Genomic DNA, 19,742 nt, shown 5'->3' on the forward strand with positions numbered 1-19,742 from the left:
ACCCTGCAGTGAGGCTGCCCAGGAGAATTGGGGAAAGCCGCTTTTGTTTGTTGTGCTTGGCACCGTTTTGCTCTGGATGAAGATGCTTTAATTTTGTGGGGAGACCCAAGAGAGCATTCCTCTTTTTCCATACCAGAAAGCCTTCCAAGATGGCATAAGCGTCCCCTCTTTCCAGCTGCTCCTTTCCAAACACACTGTGCCTCCTAAAGATAGTCTTTACAGTGGCTGGGGCTGGTGGAAAACATGAAGCCTGCATGGATTAGCACAGGAATTCATTTGGGCTGACGAATTGGGTTTCCCTCTATAAACAGCACTAGTGTTTTCGTCTTCTGGACAGCACAGCAAACTTCACATCCTCTTCTCCTCAGCCCGCCTCTCCCACACTGTGCATGCATCCAGCAGCCTGGTAACAGACACACGAGGTGCTGCTGCTGGGGGTGGAGAAGAGCAAGCCTTCAGCCAGGCATTCCCAGCCTCCCCCCTTCTCAGACGGGTTTTTTCCAACCCCTTAAAGAGATAGTGTGATTATTTTGTTTTCTTGGTTTATTTTTGTTTCCAGGTAAAAGGGGAAATTAAAGTAATCCCTTCTCCTCTGGTTTAGTGACCTTCCAAGCAGCCCACGCTGTATATTTGTGCATTTACTTTCAGCTTTGTGTATCTTCAGCTATGATATACTTATCATCTGTAGGATTCTGGGATTCTCTAAAGAGTGTTTTTGTCTGCTCCTTTTCCCCACAGACTTTGATCTTTTTCTTTGCTCTTTTCCCAGTATTTCTCATGCTGGTTTGTAGGACTGTGTGAGTTTTGTAGCCCCTCACAGATCCTGTGGTTATGAGTGGCCAAGGAGCTGTGTCCAGAATCCCAGCTCCCTGCCCCTCCATCCTTCCCTTTTCTCCCTCCACCAAGCCTTTCCCTGGCATTCTTCTAAACATCCCTTCTGCAACAAATGCACTTCTGTAGAGCTTATGCTTTCTTTTGTAGCTCACTGGGGTTATTAATCACCTATCACTGTTTCCCTCGTTGCTTGGCAGTGCCAGTTACTGCACTGAGCAGTGGTTCTGTCTGACTGTTCAGTCATGGAAGATTTTGTCCAACTTACTGAGTATGGAATTAGAGTTGTGAGGACAAGAATTGGAGACGTGGGATTCAGCTGTCAAATGGAAGAATGGTTTAAGAAGTAAAGCACTATCTGTTAACCACAGTTAATATCATTGTAAAATCCAGACCCTGTTAAAAGTTCTTTCCTTGGAGGTAAGCCTCAGCACTTGCTCCTAACCTTTAAGGCAGTGGTGTAGGCATTGCCATACTTTCAGAAAAAGCAGTTGGAGCATGTTGGAGTCAAGATGATGCAGTTGGCTGCAACTAAGATGTTTTGTCTGCCACATTATTTAGATGCCTGTGCAGGTCCTGACCACCACACTCTCCTCTGGTGAGGTTATGATGGAATTCCCAGAAGGGTGATGAGGAAGCTGCCTTCAGGACCCCAAGGGGGGAAGGTGCTGGCCAGGACATGGACTGTCCCACTTTAAGCAGACTCACTGAGGTTTTGCAGCTGGAGCATCAGCATGCTGAACCACGCAAGGAAAACAAAACCCATGCGATTTCCAAAATACTAACAGCTGGATGCAGATGACATTACAGAATTTAAAAAAAAAAACAAAAACAAAAAACAACAAAACACAACCAAACCAACCACTCTCGTGTTATTCTCTCCCTGTTCTGATGCTGCCCCTGTGCAGCAGTGGGGCCAGATCAAGTGCCTTGTACAGGCAGTGAGCAAGAAATGCAGTCAGGGGGTGTTTCTGGGGTGCCCTTTGGGGGAGGGGAAATCCCCACCAGAGATGGCCAGCCCCTGAAACCATGAAAACTGCTTCTGTCAGCTGACATAAGGCTGCAGCCCTTTGTATCTTCAGACCCTTCCAATCTCCGACAGGGTCAGCAGTGACCAAACCCTCCCTGCAGCGTCAGCTGGCTGTTGCTAATTCAGTGGTGATTTACAGCCCAAGTATGAGCTGTGCTTTTATTCTCAGTGCTGTTTGCAGCAGTACCTGGAGGAACCCAGGGAAGATAGCCCACAGTGTCAAGGCAGGGGAGCAGCCTCCATGCCCACAGCCCCTCTGGGTTGCTGGCACCTGGCTGGGGCATGGGATGGATCTGCTCCCAGGGCTGTCAGCAGGCATGGGGCAGTTGTCAGCTCTGCAAGGCTCCTTTTGCCCTCTTCCAGAACCCACTGCAGCCTGAGCCTACTCTGAAGTGGTCATGGCTTTGCCTGCTTAAACTTGAACAAGATTTATCTTCTTGGCTGTGAAGGGGAAGGACCCAACCTCTTGAGTAGATCATTTTCATTTTTAGGTCTCTTGAGGGGATGTTTTGTAGCACATAAAATCTTCTCTCCCCTTTACTGAGTACCTGTGTGTTTTCCTGATGCTGGGCTCAGGCTGGCAGCATGATGCAGTGTCACTGAGTGGTGACAGCAGGAAGGTCACATCATGGTGCTGTACAGATGCACTGGGAGCCCTTCGCATGGTGATGCAGAAGGCAGCACGACCACCCCACCAACAAATCAGCCCTTGCACCATCCCAGCTCTGGGCATCCCAAAAGACAACCCCTGATGCCTTTTGTAAGACTCCCTTTGTTGTTGGTTGCCAAACTTTTTTCTACCTTCTGTGTCAGAGAAATGCCAGTACAGCCCAGGCCAGATTCTGAGAGGTGATGTCTCCTTGTGTCTTTGTGTAATTTTTAAATTGGGCAGATACCTCATCCACAGTGATTTAGTTGAGAGTAAGCTACAAAATACCTTTTTAGATCTGGCTTTGCAGAAGATACCCGTGGCTTCATATTGGTTTCATTACGCTGTGTATGTATTAGCTGGGGCATTTCATACACGTTGGCAGTCACTCTCCTTCTGACACCACTCAGAAAGACGTGCAGTGATCTTGGCCTTCAGATTTGCTACTGCTGTGTCTTCCAGCTGTCTGTGGCTAGTTCGCCAACTGCAAGACAGTGTTCCCATTCAGTCTGTGTTCCTAGCTGAAGGAATGGCCTGCCAATTGCTTTTGAATGTGTTCTGTAGCCCGATGAGATCACATCACACATAAGAAAGTTTTATCTTTATTTTAGGCAAGAGGGTGTTTTATCATAGTGCGGTTCCAAAGCCTTCGTCGTTGGCTTGGAATTCACCCAGGAAGTGTAGCAATGGGTGGTTGAATGCAAACTAATAGGTTCAATATGAGCTACAGACGCAGAGCTCATGAGCTGGCTGTGCAGACTCGTGCGTAGAGGAGAATGTTGTCATACAGCTGATGAGAACTTGGGAAGGATTAGGACAGTCTTGCTAGGTACTTGCAGCATGCTCCTGAGATGTTGCACTGAGCAAAGCATTTTGCATCCTGGCTGGGTTGTGTGAGGATGCACACAGCTCAGAGACCTCACAATTGAAATTAGATCTCAGAAAGGATTCCCAAGGGCAGTTTCATTGGGTGGTTGTTCCTACATCTTGATCTAGAATTAGGATGGAGGTCTGCAATAACTGAGGGCTCATTTTTGAACAAGTGTAGGTTATCGTGTTAAGAATAGGAACAGCCCTGGCTGCACCTCAACTAAAGATAATCACTTCAGCAGCCACTGAATATGGAGGAACTCAGTTCTCTGAGTATTTCTGGTAACTTATAACCCCTCTGTTCTCCTCTCCTCCTTTTTTTCTTCTCATACTGAAAACAAAAGATTTATCACTCACGCGATTGACTCAGATTGAAAGTTGTAAGTCTATGGATGATGCAGACACATTTTTCTGATGCTCTCAGGCTATTTCCCGTCAGAGGCTCCTGGCCTTCTTGAGGTGAGATGCAAAGTCAGTTACAGCATCTGCTCCACATACTCTTTTGCACTCCTTTTAGTTATAGTGTCTCTTAAAAGTAGTTCTCCCTTTCAGTTCATCAGTCTGAACTGTGAATACACTCCACAGTATTATCTGTTATTTTTATTATTAGATTTTGGTATGGTAAAAACCCCTCATGGATGAGATCTCCATTGTGACAGACACTGCCTTGACTCCAAAGGAGAAAAAGTTCTGCCTCTCAGGGCTTGCAGTCAAAGCCCAGAATAAAAGCTAACAGATGGATGTGTGCAGGCAGGCAGCATCTTGTGTGTGGCACCTCCTTAACACTCTGATGTGAATTGTAACTCTGTCAGTAACCACTTAAATATATTGAATGGTCTTTCCAGTGAACTTGGGGCTTGTAGCTTTAAAAAGTTATTTGTTCTGTTGTCCTGGAGTGGCACCATGAAGACCCCCCAGCCTCTGGCCATGCCCACACCATTCTATCTCCTGCAGAGCAGCACTCTGAACAGAACTCACCCCTCCATGCAAAGGGAAAAGGTCCTGCCTCCAAGCAGGCACTTGAAGGATGTGGAGTTGTGATAGAAAAATATGTAATATGTAGTAGTACATAAAAGTAATTTCATGTTCCCATTCTCAGTTTTTTTCAATAAGGGTTCCTACTGCCCAAAAATCCTCTTTAAAAATAAGGTACAAAAACATATGCCTTCTTCACACTCAGTGTTCCTAAGTGGTTTGTGAAAGCAAAGTAATTGCAAGCAGAAGGATATTTGCGTGCTTGTTGCATGGGAAAGCTTAGTGCCTCTCCAAATTGTTCATGGGCCACATGTGCATCTCTCCTGCTACCTTGGGACAGTGGCTCTCCGCTATTTTCTCCTTAGAACCAGCTTCAACATTCAGACACATTCACAGGGAAACCTGGTTTGCTGGACAGAAGCAGATTCTGCAAGCATCCACAAGCCCTGCACAGTTAAGGCACACCAAAGATAAGATGTCAGAGAACCAGAGCCAGTAAATAGTTCTCTGGATTAATAGACATAAGCACTAGTGCTCAAGGGAGGAAAATAGATTACATTATTGACTGTTCATCCTCTACAAAACTGCCTGCAGGGAAGGGTAGCGCACTTTGTTTCCCCTCAATTAAATATTTGTTAAATGGCTTGTTTCCCTTCAATTAAATATTTGTTCTGGTAGTTCCTTTATGACAGAAATATGAAAAGCAGCAGCACTGCCTATTCCTGTTACTTTCAGCTAATCCTGACCATGCTGAAACTGTTCTTTGGTTCCTACTCCCCTTTTATTTCCTGTTTAAAAATAAAAATACAGCTTTCTCCCATCCATTCTTTTTTTCTCTGTTTTTTAAACATTTCACTGAATGACTCACATCACCTCTCAGTAAATAGGTTAAATCCAGGAGAATGATGAAACTGCAAAGTGACATGTGAATAAGCAGTGCTATTGCTCGCAGGCCCTTCCTGCCAGCAGTTACTATTTAGAGGCACTGTGGTATCTGTTAAGATTTCATTAGCGTTCAGACCATGAGGCGTGAGCTGCCGTAGGAAAAATTCATCACCAAGCTCCTTTGGTTTTGCTGTTTCTAATCTAGAAGAAATGTATGTTAGTACCAAGTGGCACTGCTTTCCTCAGCAGTTATGTAGCAAATTCACGAGCTCCAGCGTGCACAGACAGAATAGATGTGAGCACAGCTCAGCCTGGAGCTTCGCAGCAGCCAGAGTGAGCTCAGGAGGTAGGAGTGAGCAAGCAGAGACTGCTGCCTGGTATTTCTTAAGGCTCAGTCCATCAGTGTAGTATTTCTGTATTCACTAGCCAACTAGTATGGTTTAAGAAAATGAACTTCATCTCCTTCTGGTACCAGTTTTTGTATATTTATTTATGATGCGAGTCTTCTGCTTGGAATACTTTGCTCGGTCTCATTGCACATTAACTCAAACTAAATACAAACTTCATCTTCTCTCAGTAAGTTACTATCAACTGAGAGAGCCAACTGCATGACTCAAACACGTGTCCTTCCCTTACGATTTCAGCCAAAACTCTCTGGCATTGGAGTACTGCAGAATGAAAGTCATATCTAAATATATGTGAGCAGAAAGAAAGTCAGTTAAAAAAAGACTTTGTTATGGAAAGCTACTACAAACCAAACCCACGGTGGCCTGGAGTTCCTCATCACACCCAGGCTGATCTAGTTTTCCACTATCAAGGTACGCTTCCCAAAGTGGCTGCTGACACAGAAGAGCTGCACAAAGCTGTCAGGCCCTGCTGCAGCCCCGTGGTGCTTTACTTAGTGACTGAGCAGACAAAGGCTTGACCTAGTAACTAAATAGATTATCTATCATCCTCTTAGCAAATTTAATACCTGGAGGTATACTTTTCTCATAGGCAGCTGTACAGATTCTTCCTCTGTAACATAGACAGGGTTTGCACCTATCTTACTACCTTCAGATTAAAAACAATGATATTTGGGTACTGAAATCCATCAAGCAAACAGGAAATCACACTTGGGAGCACGATTAGTTCTTTCTCTTGCAGCTCCAGTCCACAGTGAGTCACAGAATGAGAAAGCCAGGGCATTGTGTGCCTATGTCCTCCAAATATCACACAACCTGCTCCCTGGAGACAGTGCCCAGGAAGCTCAGCTCCATGGTTTCTATAGATTGGCACAGGGATTCCATTGAATTAAACAGCAGAAACCTGCATGGCACCTGATGAACCTTACAGTCCCTTCCTTCAGCTCACCATAACACGATGTCTGGCACCTGTTCTCCAGGACAGTGTCTCATTTGTGCACTTCCTGCACTTCTGGTTTCAGCCCCTTTATTATGGGGGTCTCCATAAACTGGTCTAGCAGGGAATTCAACAACCTGTTAACACCCAGTTCTCTCCTTACTGATTAATTGTGTGAAAGTCCTTTGGCCATGGAAGTATAGTAGTTTTTTACTGATGACTTACAGGTTCAGGTGCAATTTATTACTGATTTGCAAGATTGTAATCATTTGTGTAACAAGCTGAAGTGAAGCATGGCAGAACAGGACAGGAACCCTACAGTGCAATGCATGGCATGTGGCACAGGGAGAGCAGCATGGGTTTCCCATTACCTCCACCCATGCACCCCCCTTTGCTTTGTATTGCTGAGGAAAAGTTTCCTGGAGGGAGCAGTTTGCAGAGTAACAATTTCTGCCCAAGGATTGTGTGTGAATAAACAAATGCAGAGGGATGTCTGTCTGAAAGGACTTCTCGGGCTGCCTGTGCTCCTGGGGTGGCTGCCTGCTCCTCCCAGCGGTACTCAGCGTATTCAGGACACAGCATCCCCAGGGTAGGGCTGCTCCTCAGTCTGCTGGCTTTGGGTGTCATAAAATAAGTCAGAATACATCATGATTTTTCAAGTGCTCTTGGTTGGTTCAACTTTGATCATGCTAATAGAAATCCAGCCTGGTCTGTGAGTAACCTGGTCTAGAGGGAGGTGTCCCTGCCTATAGCAGGGAGGTGAAATTAGATGGTCTTAAGGCCCTTTCCAACCCAAACCATTCTATGGTTCTATCATTCTTTGAAATACTCAAGGTTTTTAGAGTGCTCCAACCTTGATTATGGGTTTAAAGATGTTATGTTGGTGTCTGACTCTGGTGCCTATTAGGATGTTCAGGGAGCTCAGCACCTCATGCCTTTTGTAGATTGGGATTCAAGCTACCTAAGGGCTTTAAAACACCCCTTTAACACTCTGTTATATCCACACTCTCAGTGTAGGCTCATTCTGGCAGGTCATCATCACTTCAAGCTCTTTTTTCTATTAGCTAGGCATGTTGTGTTTAAGTTCTAAGTGTGACCTTCACAGTCTTCTTGCATTCTTCAGCCTCAAGTAGACCTGGACTAGATCTGATCCTCTGGGGGTATGCTGGGCATGACCAGGGCCCTACAGCAAGGTGGGGGCACTGCAGTGCTTCCAGCAGTGAAATCCTGCTGTCCCACCACGTACTAACCACTAAGTCATGCTTTTTGCTCAGTTTTAACAGAGACATAGCATAGAAATTGGCTTTTGATCTTTTCTGGAAAAGAAACTGTACAGTGAAAGCACTCAAGATCTGTAAGATCTCTGGGGTGGTGCCAAGACAGATCTGTGCACTGAGTATTTCCTTCTTGATACTTCTGGTGTACAGTGCATTTAGGACACTGGGTGGTTATTTTTAGCAGAAATGCTAAATGCTCTTCTGCTGCAGACGCACCCAACTTCCTGTTAAAGATTTTGGGTATCATAGATACTGATCTTTTTGCATCAGTAATGCTATAACGTGAAAAGCAAAGCAATAATAGCAGAGTGGCACAACCCTTGGCTTCAGCAAATGAGAACAAGCCCAAATACAGCAGCTCTGGATACAGAAACAAAGGAAAAAAAACTGCTTACCTTTTGAAGGCCTCCAGTACACAGGGATTTCCTGGGAGATCCCCTCACCTCCACTGCCAACCCTTAAATGAGGGCTGGCAAGGGGTGGATCCTGGCTCCAGCCCTTCCATCACTCAGTACATTGCGTGCAGCTGAGCTGCCCTGGGCTGGCCCTGCCTTCCCTCCAGGTGCTCCATCACTGCTTCAGGCTGTGACTCAGCATTTCCACTACAGCATCTCACTCTGGAACCACACTGAAATATAAGGGAAGGATTTTTTAATGTTGTGAGTGTGATCTAGATCCTGCAAATCACAGAGAGTTTAGCTGTTGATTTCAGTTCAGACAGGCTTCAGCCAAAAGTATGTATTTTATTTAGATCCTGTTTTTCATCAGATATCTATATTATGATGTTAAATTCATGGAAGGATGCCAGTGAGTTTTGAGTCTATTGAAACTCTTATAGCATGCATCCATCATAGGACTCAAATCAATTTGGAGCCCTCCTAGTTTGGTATCAGTAACTTCTTCCAACTTCTTCCATCTTCATTAGTAACAGAGATGGCACGATTGCTGTTGAACCAGATGGTGCTAAAGCAGTTAATAGTTTACACAGATATCACAGATTGCAAACAGGACAGAAAAGTTCCAGGATGCTTCTACTGACATTATTTTAATAAGGAATGAAAATCGTTAGAGTGGCAGACATGTAATGAAGGTTAAACCTCACAGCTGAGCACCCCTGGGCAGTTCCACGTTCCAGTTTTCCAGAAAAAGCCTTTCATTGCTATTGATTTATGAAGACACCTCCCCACCCTCCTATTTTTCCCCAGTTTGTAGGATTTGGGCTCCTTGTGCCTGATACACCTAAGTTTGTATTTACCAGTCAATTAGTTGCTCTGCTTGCATGTGCAGAGGCTGATTTTCCAGCACACAGAGTATAAAATAGGCTGTGTACTGCGTAGAGGTTCCAGCGTCTGATACGTGGCTGCACAGTCTGAGGGAGCCAACTAAAATATTCCTCTTCTATATATAGTCACCTGAAATCCAGCAGCAAAGACACATCTGAGACCTGTACTCAAGGCTAGCTTACTTCTTAACATGTACTTTTTCCTCCTCATTATTGGAATATTTTTTTAATTTCCACATGGTTTTGGAGGAAGTGCCAAATGCTTTCATGATAAATTTAAATCTAAAAAGACTAGACAGAAAAAAGCATCAGAATTTTTAATGTTGCCATTTGATGAGAAGAAAAATCACTTTTATTTGTGTTTGAAGGAAAGACCATAACTTTCCTTTCTTTAGGCATATCTTTCCTGCTCTTTCCAATCAAAGCAAGGTGTAATTTACACAGCCTTAGATCTCTTATTTGAAAGAAGGGACTGACTTTTGGTCTGGCATAAACGTGTCACGTTTTATTTGGCCACGAGGATGATCCCATCAGTGAGTTGTGCCAAAGGCAGCGACTGCTCTCTGACTTGGCTTAGGAGACACTCCGACCTCCTGCACTCCTGGGGCCTCGGGCCAAACGGCCAGCATTGCTCTTCTGTATTGTGATCAGTGCAGGTCTGTATTTTTTGGCATACTTATTTTTGGATAATATCAGTTGAGAAAAGAGGGGAAAAAGGTAAAACCTCGTGCTGGATCTGAGCAAACAGAAAGGTCAGCGGTTAAGTTCTGCCTTATGTATTGTATATGCTGAAATGTCCTTTTAATAAATTAAAATACAAAATGAAAGAGTAGCTGAACGCTAGCATTTGGCCTTGCAACGTAGGTCAAAGGTTACTTTTTTTTCTCAAAAATGGTTTTGCAAATCTTTTTCAGAGCTGATAGATACACACCTTAGCTGGATACAAAACATTATATGAAAAAGAATGACTGATCTTTGATCCAAGCAATCAAAAAGAAAGGTAATTGGTATTTTTCTGCCTTTTCTCCAGCTGTGTGTTTCTCTTAACCTTTATTTATTTATTTTTTCAATTAAAAAGTCATGCCCCTTTTTATTTGGCGTAGAGAGTTTAAAATCTCACTTCATTTAATTTTTTTCTCACTCTTTTTCTTCCCCACATGCGTACCACGGAGCTGTCCTGAATTAGCTGGGCCTTGGTGGGCAGGGAAGGAGAGAGGGGGCTGTGCATGCGGGGCTGAAGCATCCTGCTGCTCCCAGGCAGCAGGACGTGGTTTGCCTGCTCACGTCTTCATGGCACACTAAAAGCTCAGGGTCCGACTCTCCGGTCCCTGAAATGCCATCAGGCCTTCTCCACGTGTCTCGTGCTGCACGCATGTAAAACGCTTCATGACTATCAGCAGAGCAAATGTGGAATAGCTGGGATGGCTGCCCAGCAGTGTGTGCAGGGTGGAACCCATGGAGGTCAGCTTTGCCCCTGATGGGACCCTCACTGCTGCAGGATCCTAAAGCCCCAGACACTGCCACGGACACAGTGCAGTGACAGTGCTGCCTCCACTGGTGTTATTCCAGACACATGCGGAATGACACAGTAAGGTTGTTATTCCAATGTGTTTGTGGATGTGTGTGCACGCATGCATATGAGTGTGTGTGCATGTATAATCAATTACTAGGAGCCTGACTCGTTGCCAGCTAAAATTGGAGACTGTTCTCTGTCTCTGGACTACTAGTTGAAGCTCGGATTTAATACAACCCACTATCATCCCGCAAGTGAATACTCTCCAGATTTCTATCTGAGAAGATGCAAATTAGAGTCTTAAACATCTCTGAGGACTGGAGCCTGAGAGACTGACTCTAACCCATCAAAGCTGAGTGCTTAGGACAAGGGGGAACAGTTTTTAAGTAAAAGAGAGGAGGTTTAGGTTACGTGTAAAGAGGAAATTACTCAGAGGGTAGTGAGGCCCTGGCACTGCTGCCCAGGGAAGCTGTGGATGCCCCATCCCTGGAGGCATTCAAGGCCAGCCTGGATGGGGCCCTAAGCAGCCTGATCTGGTCAGTGGCTGCCAGCCTGTGGCAAGAGATTGGAACTGGATGGATGGGCTTTAACGTCCCTTCCAACCCAAGAAATTCTGTGATTCTAACTTACACTTGAGAGACATTTTAACCATGCTACTGAAAAGAGATCTATGGGATCTCAGAATAGCAAGTCCAGTGCATGATCTCAGCTTCCTCTGAAATGTAGATACATCTCAGTTTGCTCGTTTTGTTTACCCTGCTATTGAAACCCAAGTCACTAAGATTACACCTCAGTCTGGATCCATGTGCTCCCAAAATCTGAAGATGGGTGATGCCACCAGACTGTGTGGTAGTGACTCCAAGCAGTCTTGGAATACATTTCTCCAAACATGCATATATTCATTAGATTAAGGGGCTCTGGTTGTAAATCAGGACTTTCCTTGCTGGATTTACACAGCCTTCCCTTGGAGCTCTAGCATTGCCCAGCCTTAACTGCCCCTCTTTCCCATGCCACATGGATTTAGCAGGAATTCAGGGTGCCTACAGGACATTGAGGCCAACTGATAACAGGGACTGGCCTTATCATTCAGAAACAACAAAAATCCCATTTGCAACTTGCAACAGCTCCCTCAGAAGGAACCCAGCTGTGCACTTGAGCATGGTCCTGCAGCACATCCACAGAGTTTGCATTCCACACCGTCCTGCTGCAACTGGAGCTCTTTTCAGATTGCTGTCCCTCTATAACCTCAGCCCACAAAACCTGCCGCTGACCCCCAGTGCAGCACGCAGGAGGGAAAGTGAAGCCTGCAGGCTGGGTCAGCCATCACTGCACCATCCCACTGCCTGGGGCTGCGAGCTGGACCGCACTCAGCAGGCTCGTGGTCTGCTGCTGCTGCTTTCACTTCACACCACGCTCAGGCTGGGAAGCAGAACCAAAAAGGGACCCCGCGGAAGGCTTAGCAAGCCACTTAATTACCTGCACCTTCATCTAATATTTAACCCTTCTTAGACCAAGATGACTGTTGGCTCTGATGTTTCCATTAGTCGTGGCTGCATTGAAAGAAAGGAAACTTGCACAGCATTTTTGGAACGCTGGCGTGTCAATAAATAAATCGCCCTGCAGTCTCAGCCCACTCGTTTTTAGAAAGGAAATGACCCTGTGAGAGTGGGTGCCCACTTCTTTTACCTCACTGCTATTTTTAGCTGAGACGCTGAAAAATTTCCATTGAAGACCTGCTCCTCTCATTTCCTGGGTAGAGCAAACAGGAAGCCCTGCTGACTGAGCCGCAGGAGGGCCCGAAAGTAGACCAACCTCACCTCCCCCTGGTTGCTCGCTTGCACTGCAGCACACGGAGCACTGCTGCGATGTGCTTCGTGCGCACGGCTGCACGCCGCCGGCTGGGGCGGAGCAGAAAGCTGGGCAGAGGAGAGGGCAGGCTGTTCTTGGCACGTGTGCTCTGCTGCAGGCACCAACTAGTTGGAATCAGGCATCTCGTGGCTGGAATGAGAAAGAGCTGAAGTCCAGGCTGTTTGCACAGGGATTTTTGAGCGCAGAGGGTGGAAGGTGCCGTCCTTGTGTCACAGCGTGCAGCAGAAACCAGGGCAGCTCTCAGACTGTGAGGAGTACAGGCAGCCACAGCAGACGTGTACAGCAGCAACATGGAGCTTCACATTAAGCAGATGTTTTATTTTTTTCTGGGATAAGTTCCATTGCTTATGGAGAGATTTCAAACTAATAGTCATACCTCTTACAAATTATTGCATGTGCTCTCCCAGAGATAGTAAGAGATTGGGCACAATATTAGTGATAAATTATCACTTTGCATAAACATTTCTTGTTTATTTGTAGAATTGTGGAGTCTGACAGCTGCATACCTGTCAGTCAGGCTTGGACGAGAAGTTGCTTTGTTTTGAATTAGTCTGTGGCTTAGCATTGAAATAACAATGGGAAAAATAATTTAGATTTGGAGTCTGAAGCCTTAGAAAATTTGGCCTTTTTTGTTTGGTTGGTTTTGTTTTCATTTTTTTAAGACAAATTTGTCAGAGAAAATAAGCAGTTTCCAAATGGAGGATCCCCATATATACAGCACTGAGGAGCTGCATGGAAACAGAGCCCCAGAACAGGCAGTTCTGGAGTTTGGCACCAAAGCACTCATCTTTTAGGTCTCTCCTAACACAGTTGCTGCCTAGATAGAAAGGTGGTGCTACGAGGGACCTGGCACTGTTGTTCAGGTTGTTTTAAACAGAGAATGAAGTGATTCGGTGTCTTCTGTTGAGCCTTACTGACAAGCCTGTCCCAGCCTCTCAGACTGTTAGAGCAGTGCATTGAAATTTGTTTCTGCTGCAGCCTGCAAACAAACAAGAACAAAAATGTGGACCAAACAGAGACACCAGTGAGGTGTTTCAAACGAAAAGAAACACAAAAAAGCCAACAGCTGAATTGCAGCCTCTGTCTTTTCAGCACTACCCACTTTATTTCCGCCAAGTCAGGCCCTTCTCAGAATATTCTCATCTCATCCTAGAGAGCAATGCTAAACGTTCAGATGCTTACACCTGGATTTCGGTTGGAGCTGTCTGTGAAGGAGGGCTGTGCTGCACAGGGGATGATGCAGTGTGTGCCAGGGCCATGGGACAGGTTGTCAGCTGTGTGTTCGTGGCACTTGAAGCATGCTGAACACCGCCTCAGCCCCCTCTCTCCTCTCCTTCCCTCTTGCTTACCAAAAGTGCGCGGCATGGATTATTTGGCCAACATTTTTTTTTAGTTTCAATCAAAAAGTTACAGTGAGAATAGAGAGAGGATGTTCTGAATTAGCGGCGGACTGCCCAAGGACTGCTTTTACTTCTCGTGACTTTGAAGTGCTCTTAACATCTCTTCCTCTTTCTTTTATTTCACAGTTAACGAAATTATCAGGAAGGAATTTTCTGGACTCCCTGCCAGAAATCAGACATAGAAGAAGATTTGTGAGACAGCTTCTACCAAATCCTTCCATAACTGACCTCTTAGATCCTTCCAGTGCCCCTGCAACCTCCTGCTTCCTTAACTGTTCATCTCAAGGCACCAGTTCAATGCAAGGAACAATGTATTGGCATCAAGCTGACAGCCTTGACTAAGCAACTCGCCACCTCTCTCTGTAAACATGGAAAAGGGCACCCTTCCTTTCGTCCAAAGATCGCATTGTTCTCATGTAACAGAGCATCTGTCTGAGGAAACACTTCAAGCCTGCTGCAAAAATCTAGCTGTGTATCGATGCATCTATCTCAGAATAAGGGAGAAGTAAGATGGCACTCCTGAACGCCACGCAAAGCAGGGGAGGTTATATATTAGTCTTTATTGGGGTGGGGTGGGGAACAAGGGAAGAAAGAGTAATATATTCCGTGAAGGAGCAGCAGCGCTGTGCAGCTCACTAACAGTGACTTGCCTTCCAGGTCGCAAAGCCCTTCTGAAAAATTCTGTTGTAGGAAACTGAGGCAGCTCAAGCTCACTCTGCCTTTATCCAGTCTGGGAGCAGAAGTTGTATTTTCTGACCCTGAGCACCGTGATCAGTATTTCAAGCAGTAGATGTCAACAGAATCCGGGAGTTTTCTCCATTTTTTCTTGTCAGAATGAACAGGGATTTGATGGAGAAGGATGCTCTGGAGAGCCAGTGAAAAGAGCAGTTCAGCAGCTGTTACACCTATCTCAAGGTAATGAAACCCACGTAAACAGAGATGAATGTATAGGAGTCACAGTAAACCCAAATATTCTATGACCCATCCTCATTTAGGCAGTGTACGAACGCATCTTACATATTTTCTCCATAATAAATTGCTGCTGTTTCTCCTTCTCACGCAGAGCCCGCTGTTGGCTGGTACCTTGTCTCATAGCAGCTGTAATGTTTAACCACACAAGCTGCAGAGGAAAATAATTGCATTTCACAGAAGCTGTATGTTCCAGAAAAAGTATACACTTGTAGGTAGTCTGTCTCTTTGGCACTGCAAAGCTACCAGCAGCTTCTGGGAAGGTTAAAATTCCATGTGAGATAGCATGTAGTGCTTTGCTTTGTGTGTTTGAGTGCAGTGTACTGACAAATGCTTGTCATGATAAGAGCTACCTGCAGCCTGCAGCCGTACAGCTGGCAAGTTCGTAACGTATCAGTGCATCTGTGGTGCCCCGGTGGGACGAAAGCACACCTGGAGGGGCTGATCTCTGCAGTAAGAGGCTGCCGCACCGTGGGCAGCAGTGGTTTGTGAGTGAGGAAAGCTGCGCTGTTACGGGCACTGAGCCTGAGCTCGTTGTACAAAACACAGCAAACCTGCCCTGTTCTCAGCTGCTTCACAGCAGACTTCAGCAGTGTGCCCACGTGTCACAGCAGCCTCTGGGTCATATGAATATTGAAGACCAGCAGAGCAGCTGCCTGGTTTGTTCCCCAGTACTGCAAGAAGGATGCTTGCACCAATCCCAGACTTCTGCAGGAATAAAACAGAGGCTGCGGTGCCTTCTGCATAGTTCAGTTATTGTTAAACAGCATTTATACTGCACAGCACTTCGGCTGGTTCACACACCTCAGATGAGCTACTTTTTCAATTGTTTTTACCTGCCATATTGTTGGAATCTACCATCCATTATGTGTTTTTAATGCGTTTTAATGGATTTTTCATTTTGAAAACTTGCTAATGCCAACAGTTGCCTGTCAGAAATTCTTTACTGCAGCTGAGCAAAAGGAGAGCCCAAACGGGTCTCTTGGCTTGGAAGTACCAGAAATGGCCATTTTGTTTTCCCTGATCCAGCCTGTAAGGGTAAGACAGGAGAAATGAAAAAGTAAAAACAAAAATCCATTCAGAGCAAACCAAAGTCCCCAAATAACTGACAGAGACATTTCTTTTGCTGGATCTCAAATGAAATACGAAAGAATGTGAGCTTCTTTCCAAGTCTGGAGCTCTTGCTGCTCTGCTGGTGGCTGTCAGTGCAGCTGGCCATGGCCGTGCCCTCACTCACACCCCACACACCGAATCCCCCCTCCCTGCAGCGTGAGTTGCACTACGTGTGTTTGTGCTGATGACTGATTTTAATTGCCATTTTTTGTCTCCCAGTGACCATTTAAATATCTTTCTCCCCTCGTTGCTCTGAGGGATAACCGTGTAAAGCAGACAAGAAGGCACGGAGCCTGACAGAAGGCAGCGAGCCCACAGCAGGAGCCACGCAGGCTGAGCTGAGCCCTGCAGGGCTCCTGAGCAGGATGTGCCCTTACCTGAGCATGAACGGGAAGGGCAGATGCTGCTCTGGGCTGTTCTTTTTGCAGTTTGCTTTGGAGAGCAGGAGAGGGGTTTATATATATATATTTAATATATGCTACACGTGCTTTACTCATGCTTGCACTAGCTGTATCTCCTCCTCCTTTTTAAAGGCATAGATACTAATCTGGACGTGTGTTAGTGTAGGGGCATATACATGTCTGCCTATATACTGTAACCACATGAGTGTAGATGGTTATATATATATGTGTACACATCCATCTGTGCTCCTCTCTGACCACACACACCAGTCCTACAGCTGGCTGCAGCCACGCAGACCTGCTGCCACACAAAGCCAGCTGCTGGAGCGAGGGTTCCTATGATGTATATAATATAGACTAAATTTTAGTGGTTTTATTTACAGCTACGTCAGGTCAGGCTGTGCTACTCTTACCTGCTTCTACATCAAATTAGTTACATAGAACAGCTTTAACCACTTTATATTTATTTCTGGAGAGAAGGAGTATCCTCAGACATAGCGATATACGTTGTTGTCTCTTTTTAAAAAGAAAACAGATATGTTACAGATATATAGCTAGGCTGAAGAACTTCAGAATATGCAGTATAAATTATTTCCTGTTCTCGCTGAGCAGTGTTCCTCCAGTATTAATACTTGTGGCATAACACGCCTCGCTCTCTTTCTGTAGAAGCATTAGATTAACCTCGGAAGAGTTAATGCCATTCTGTGAGCAATTTGTTCTCACTTTATCTGGAAGATAGCCATATTTGCACATGAGGAAATTCTGTCTTTCCTCAGTTATCTGAATGTTTCACCACAGTGCCTTCCTGCCATTGTACCAAAGGCCTCCTTGTGTGCAGGGTGTACAACTCTAATGCGTTTTCCATCAAAGTTATACCATGTGAAGTACGTGGGGCTCATTGGAACTCAAAGTTCATCTCTTTTTTTTTTTTTTTCTGTGCGTGTGCATTTTTTTACTTCGTTTTTTCCATCCGAGCTTTGGCTGCAAGTACAGGATGAGCTTCTATAAACGTCTGCATCAAATATATGAATGCGTAAAATAAAACCATCGTTCACGATGTGTAAACAGTCTAAGAGTGGAATGGGAGTGGACAGATACCAGGGAGATGTTTTTGTGTCAGTTACGAGTGTTGGAAGCACAGTTTGCCAGGAGAGGAATTGCTCGTGAAGATACTTGCAATGAAATACGAGGTCCCGGTTTTGTTTTTCTCCGTGAGAATAAGCAAAGTGGAAGATCTGAGCTGCGGTGGGATGGAGGTGTCTAATGTACGTGTTGTTACTGGGAGAAAGAATGTAGAAGAGCCATGGGTTTTGCACTTGCTTTATTTGTATCCATGTAAATATGTATCACTTCCATTCTTCTTGTAGGGATACAGCATTTTCTGAATGTAGAATATTTCCAAAAACAGCACTATGTTATTCTCTATTGTATAAAATGCTGCTGCTTGATAACGTATCTAAAACAGTTCTCAAACTAGCTAGCATGTTTTTAAAATGTATTTTGTAATCCGTATCTTTACCAAAAAAAGTGTCTATGCTTTTGGTCTGGCCAAATATGCAACGCCTTTTGGATTAAGGATCGTATTTATAAAGGATGGATCTTCATTTGTTGATGTGCATTAATTTTCTATGCAATTGTTGTGGAATTGTTATTGCCCCCAAAAGTCGTATTTGATCCATTTTCCAAAGACTTCAAAGACAGCTTTAAACACTTTCAAAGCGTGTTTCTAAATATTTCAATCTTTTTGTCCCCATATCTGTCCAAATTGCTCTCTAATAGAGAACAATTATCTGCCAGGTGGGATTCAAGAAAATGACTCTCATCTTATTTTCAGATTTTGAATTGATTCACATCTTCATAAAGCTTACACCACATGAAATCACCTGGTGTTCCCATTTACCTGCAGTTCTCTGGGTTATTCACATGACATTTGGGTGAACTGCAGATTCCCCAGAAATTGACTGTTTTCCTCATTGTTTACATCACGCTGATTCCATCCCACAGTGCCCGCTGTGACACGGGGGTGACAACCCTTCATTCATCTCAGTTCAAATGAGTAATCCAGCTTTTTGGACGCTGGCATCTGTCTTTCTCATCTGCTACTTTTATCAGTGCAGCAGGTGACAGTCGGTAGGAATTCCTTTAACAACCACTCAGTATCAAACCCATCTGGTCTAAGGGCCGTTTGTTTTGCCATTTTCCTTGTTCCTGGTATACAGAAATAAATAAATTGGGACCAAACCAGCATCGCAGTGCAAACTGGAAGTGAAGATGCTGACATTCTAATAGATCAAATGAGTGGAACCTGGGGAAAAAGTTTGTGTTTCTTTCCAGTAACTCACTTAAAACAGCCAAATGGGGAAGAAAGCTCTAGAATGGCTGAGTCACCAAATGAATAACGTTCCGTGTCACCAGCTGTGTGCTGGTGGGATGAGCAGCCGTTCCTCCAGAGCTGCAAGGACTGAAGTGCTGCTGTTGTGGCAGTGCTGCCAGCCCCTGTGCACAGCAGCGTGGTGAGAGCTGGGAGGCACAGCCAGGTACCAGACAGGGGCACTGCTGTCCTGGCTGGGACCTGTGTGTGTGTGAGATGATGCTGTGTTCCCCTGGCTCAGGACACCCAGGTCTCCTTGCAGACACTCTCTGTGCCCAGGCAAAGCCCTGTGAGCAGATATACATGTAAGAAAGCAATCATCTCTCAGATCATTCTAGCAGATGTCTTTTCAATCAAATTGTTTGTTCAAAAGCCTAACTTTAAGAACTGAAAAAGAGTTCATATCATTTACATTCCTACAACAACATGGTTAACCTCCAATGTAATTTTTTGCTATCGTCTGTAAAATATTTTTATATATTGCCTGTACTGTGGTAGTTTAGCAATAAATGAGAGGATATCATCTGCTGCACGAGCGTTTGGTGTGTTCTTAAACACCTTTCTCTCCCTTGACAAACAAATACTGAGGGGGTGATCCCCAGACGTGTCCCCATCTCCCCCCAGAATACAATGACACGTAAGGCTCTCAGAGCACGCAGTGCTTCCTTGGAAATGAGATGCCTGGCACCCCCTTGAATTGAGATCCCATTCCATTTCTGCAGACGAGTTTAATTCGCACAGCGATACCTCAATGAACTTCTTCATTTGCTGGTATTGTCTGCTTTCCCTCATTTCATTCCCTATCCCTCACTGCCACCCCAGCAAAAAGCAGCAGACAATCCCCACCAACAGGCACTCTGCAGGGCTTCCCTCTCATTACAGCATTCATTCATAATAACGAGTAAATGCCCTTCCCCAGCAGTATATGGTTTTTGGAGACAGGGATGTGCTCTCTTTAATTTTTCT

The 19,742-nt window shown here is 45.0% G+C and overlaps 1 protein-coding gene across 6 annotated transcripts in view; it reads left to right on the plus strand.

The window, feature by feature from the left end:
* NFATC2 (nuclear factor of activated T cells 2) overlaps nt 1–19,306 on the plus strand; it is an 88,574-nt gene extending 69,268 nt beyond the window's left edge. For 5 of the 6 annotated variants that reach the window (XM_031616030.2, XM_090152248.1, XM_031616009.2 and 2 more), the window contains exon 10: nt 14,049–19,306. In XM_031616030.2, the coding sequence (XP_031471890.1) occupies nt 14,049–14,104 (56 nt within the window). In that variant the 3' untranslated portion in view covers nt 14,105–19,306. Of the gene's footprint in view, nt 1–10,054; nt 10,141–14,048 lie in introns of all 6 variants that reach the window. The other variant, XM_031616020.2, reaches the window with a different exon arrangement.
* Nucleotides 19,307–19,742: the final 436 nt, after the last annotated feature.

Source organism: Phasianus colchicus, chromosome 17 (assembly GCF_987193195.1).
Source record: "Phasianus colchicus chromosome 17, bPhaCol1.hap1.1, whole genome shotgun sequence".
Taxonomy (NCBI): domain Eukaryota; kingdom Metazoa; phylum Chordata; class Aves; order Galliformes; family Phasianidae; genus Phasianus; species Phasianus colchicus.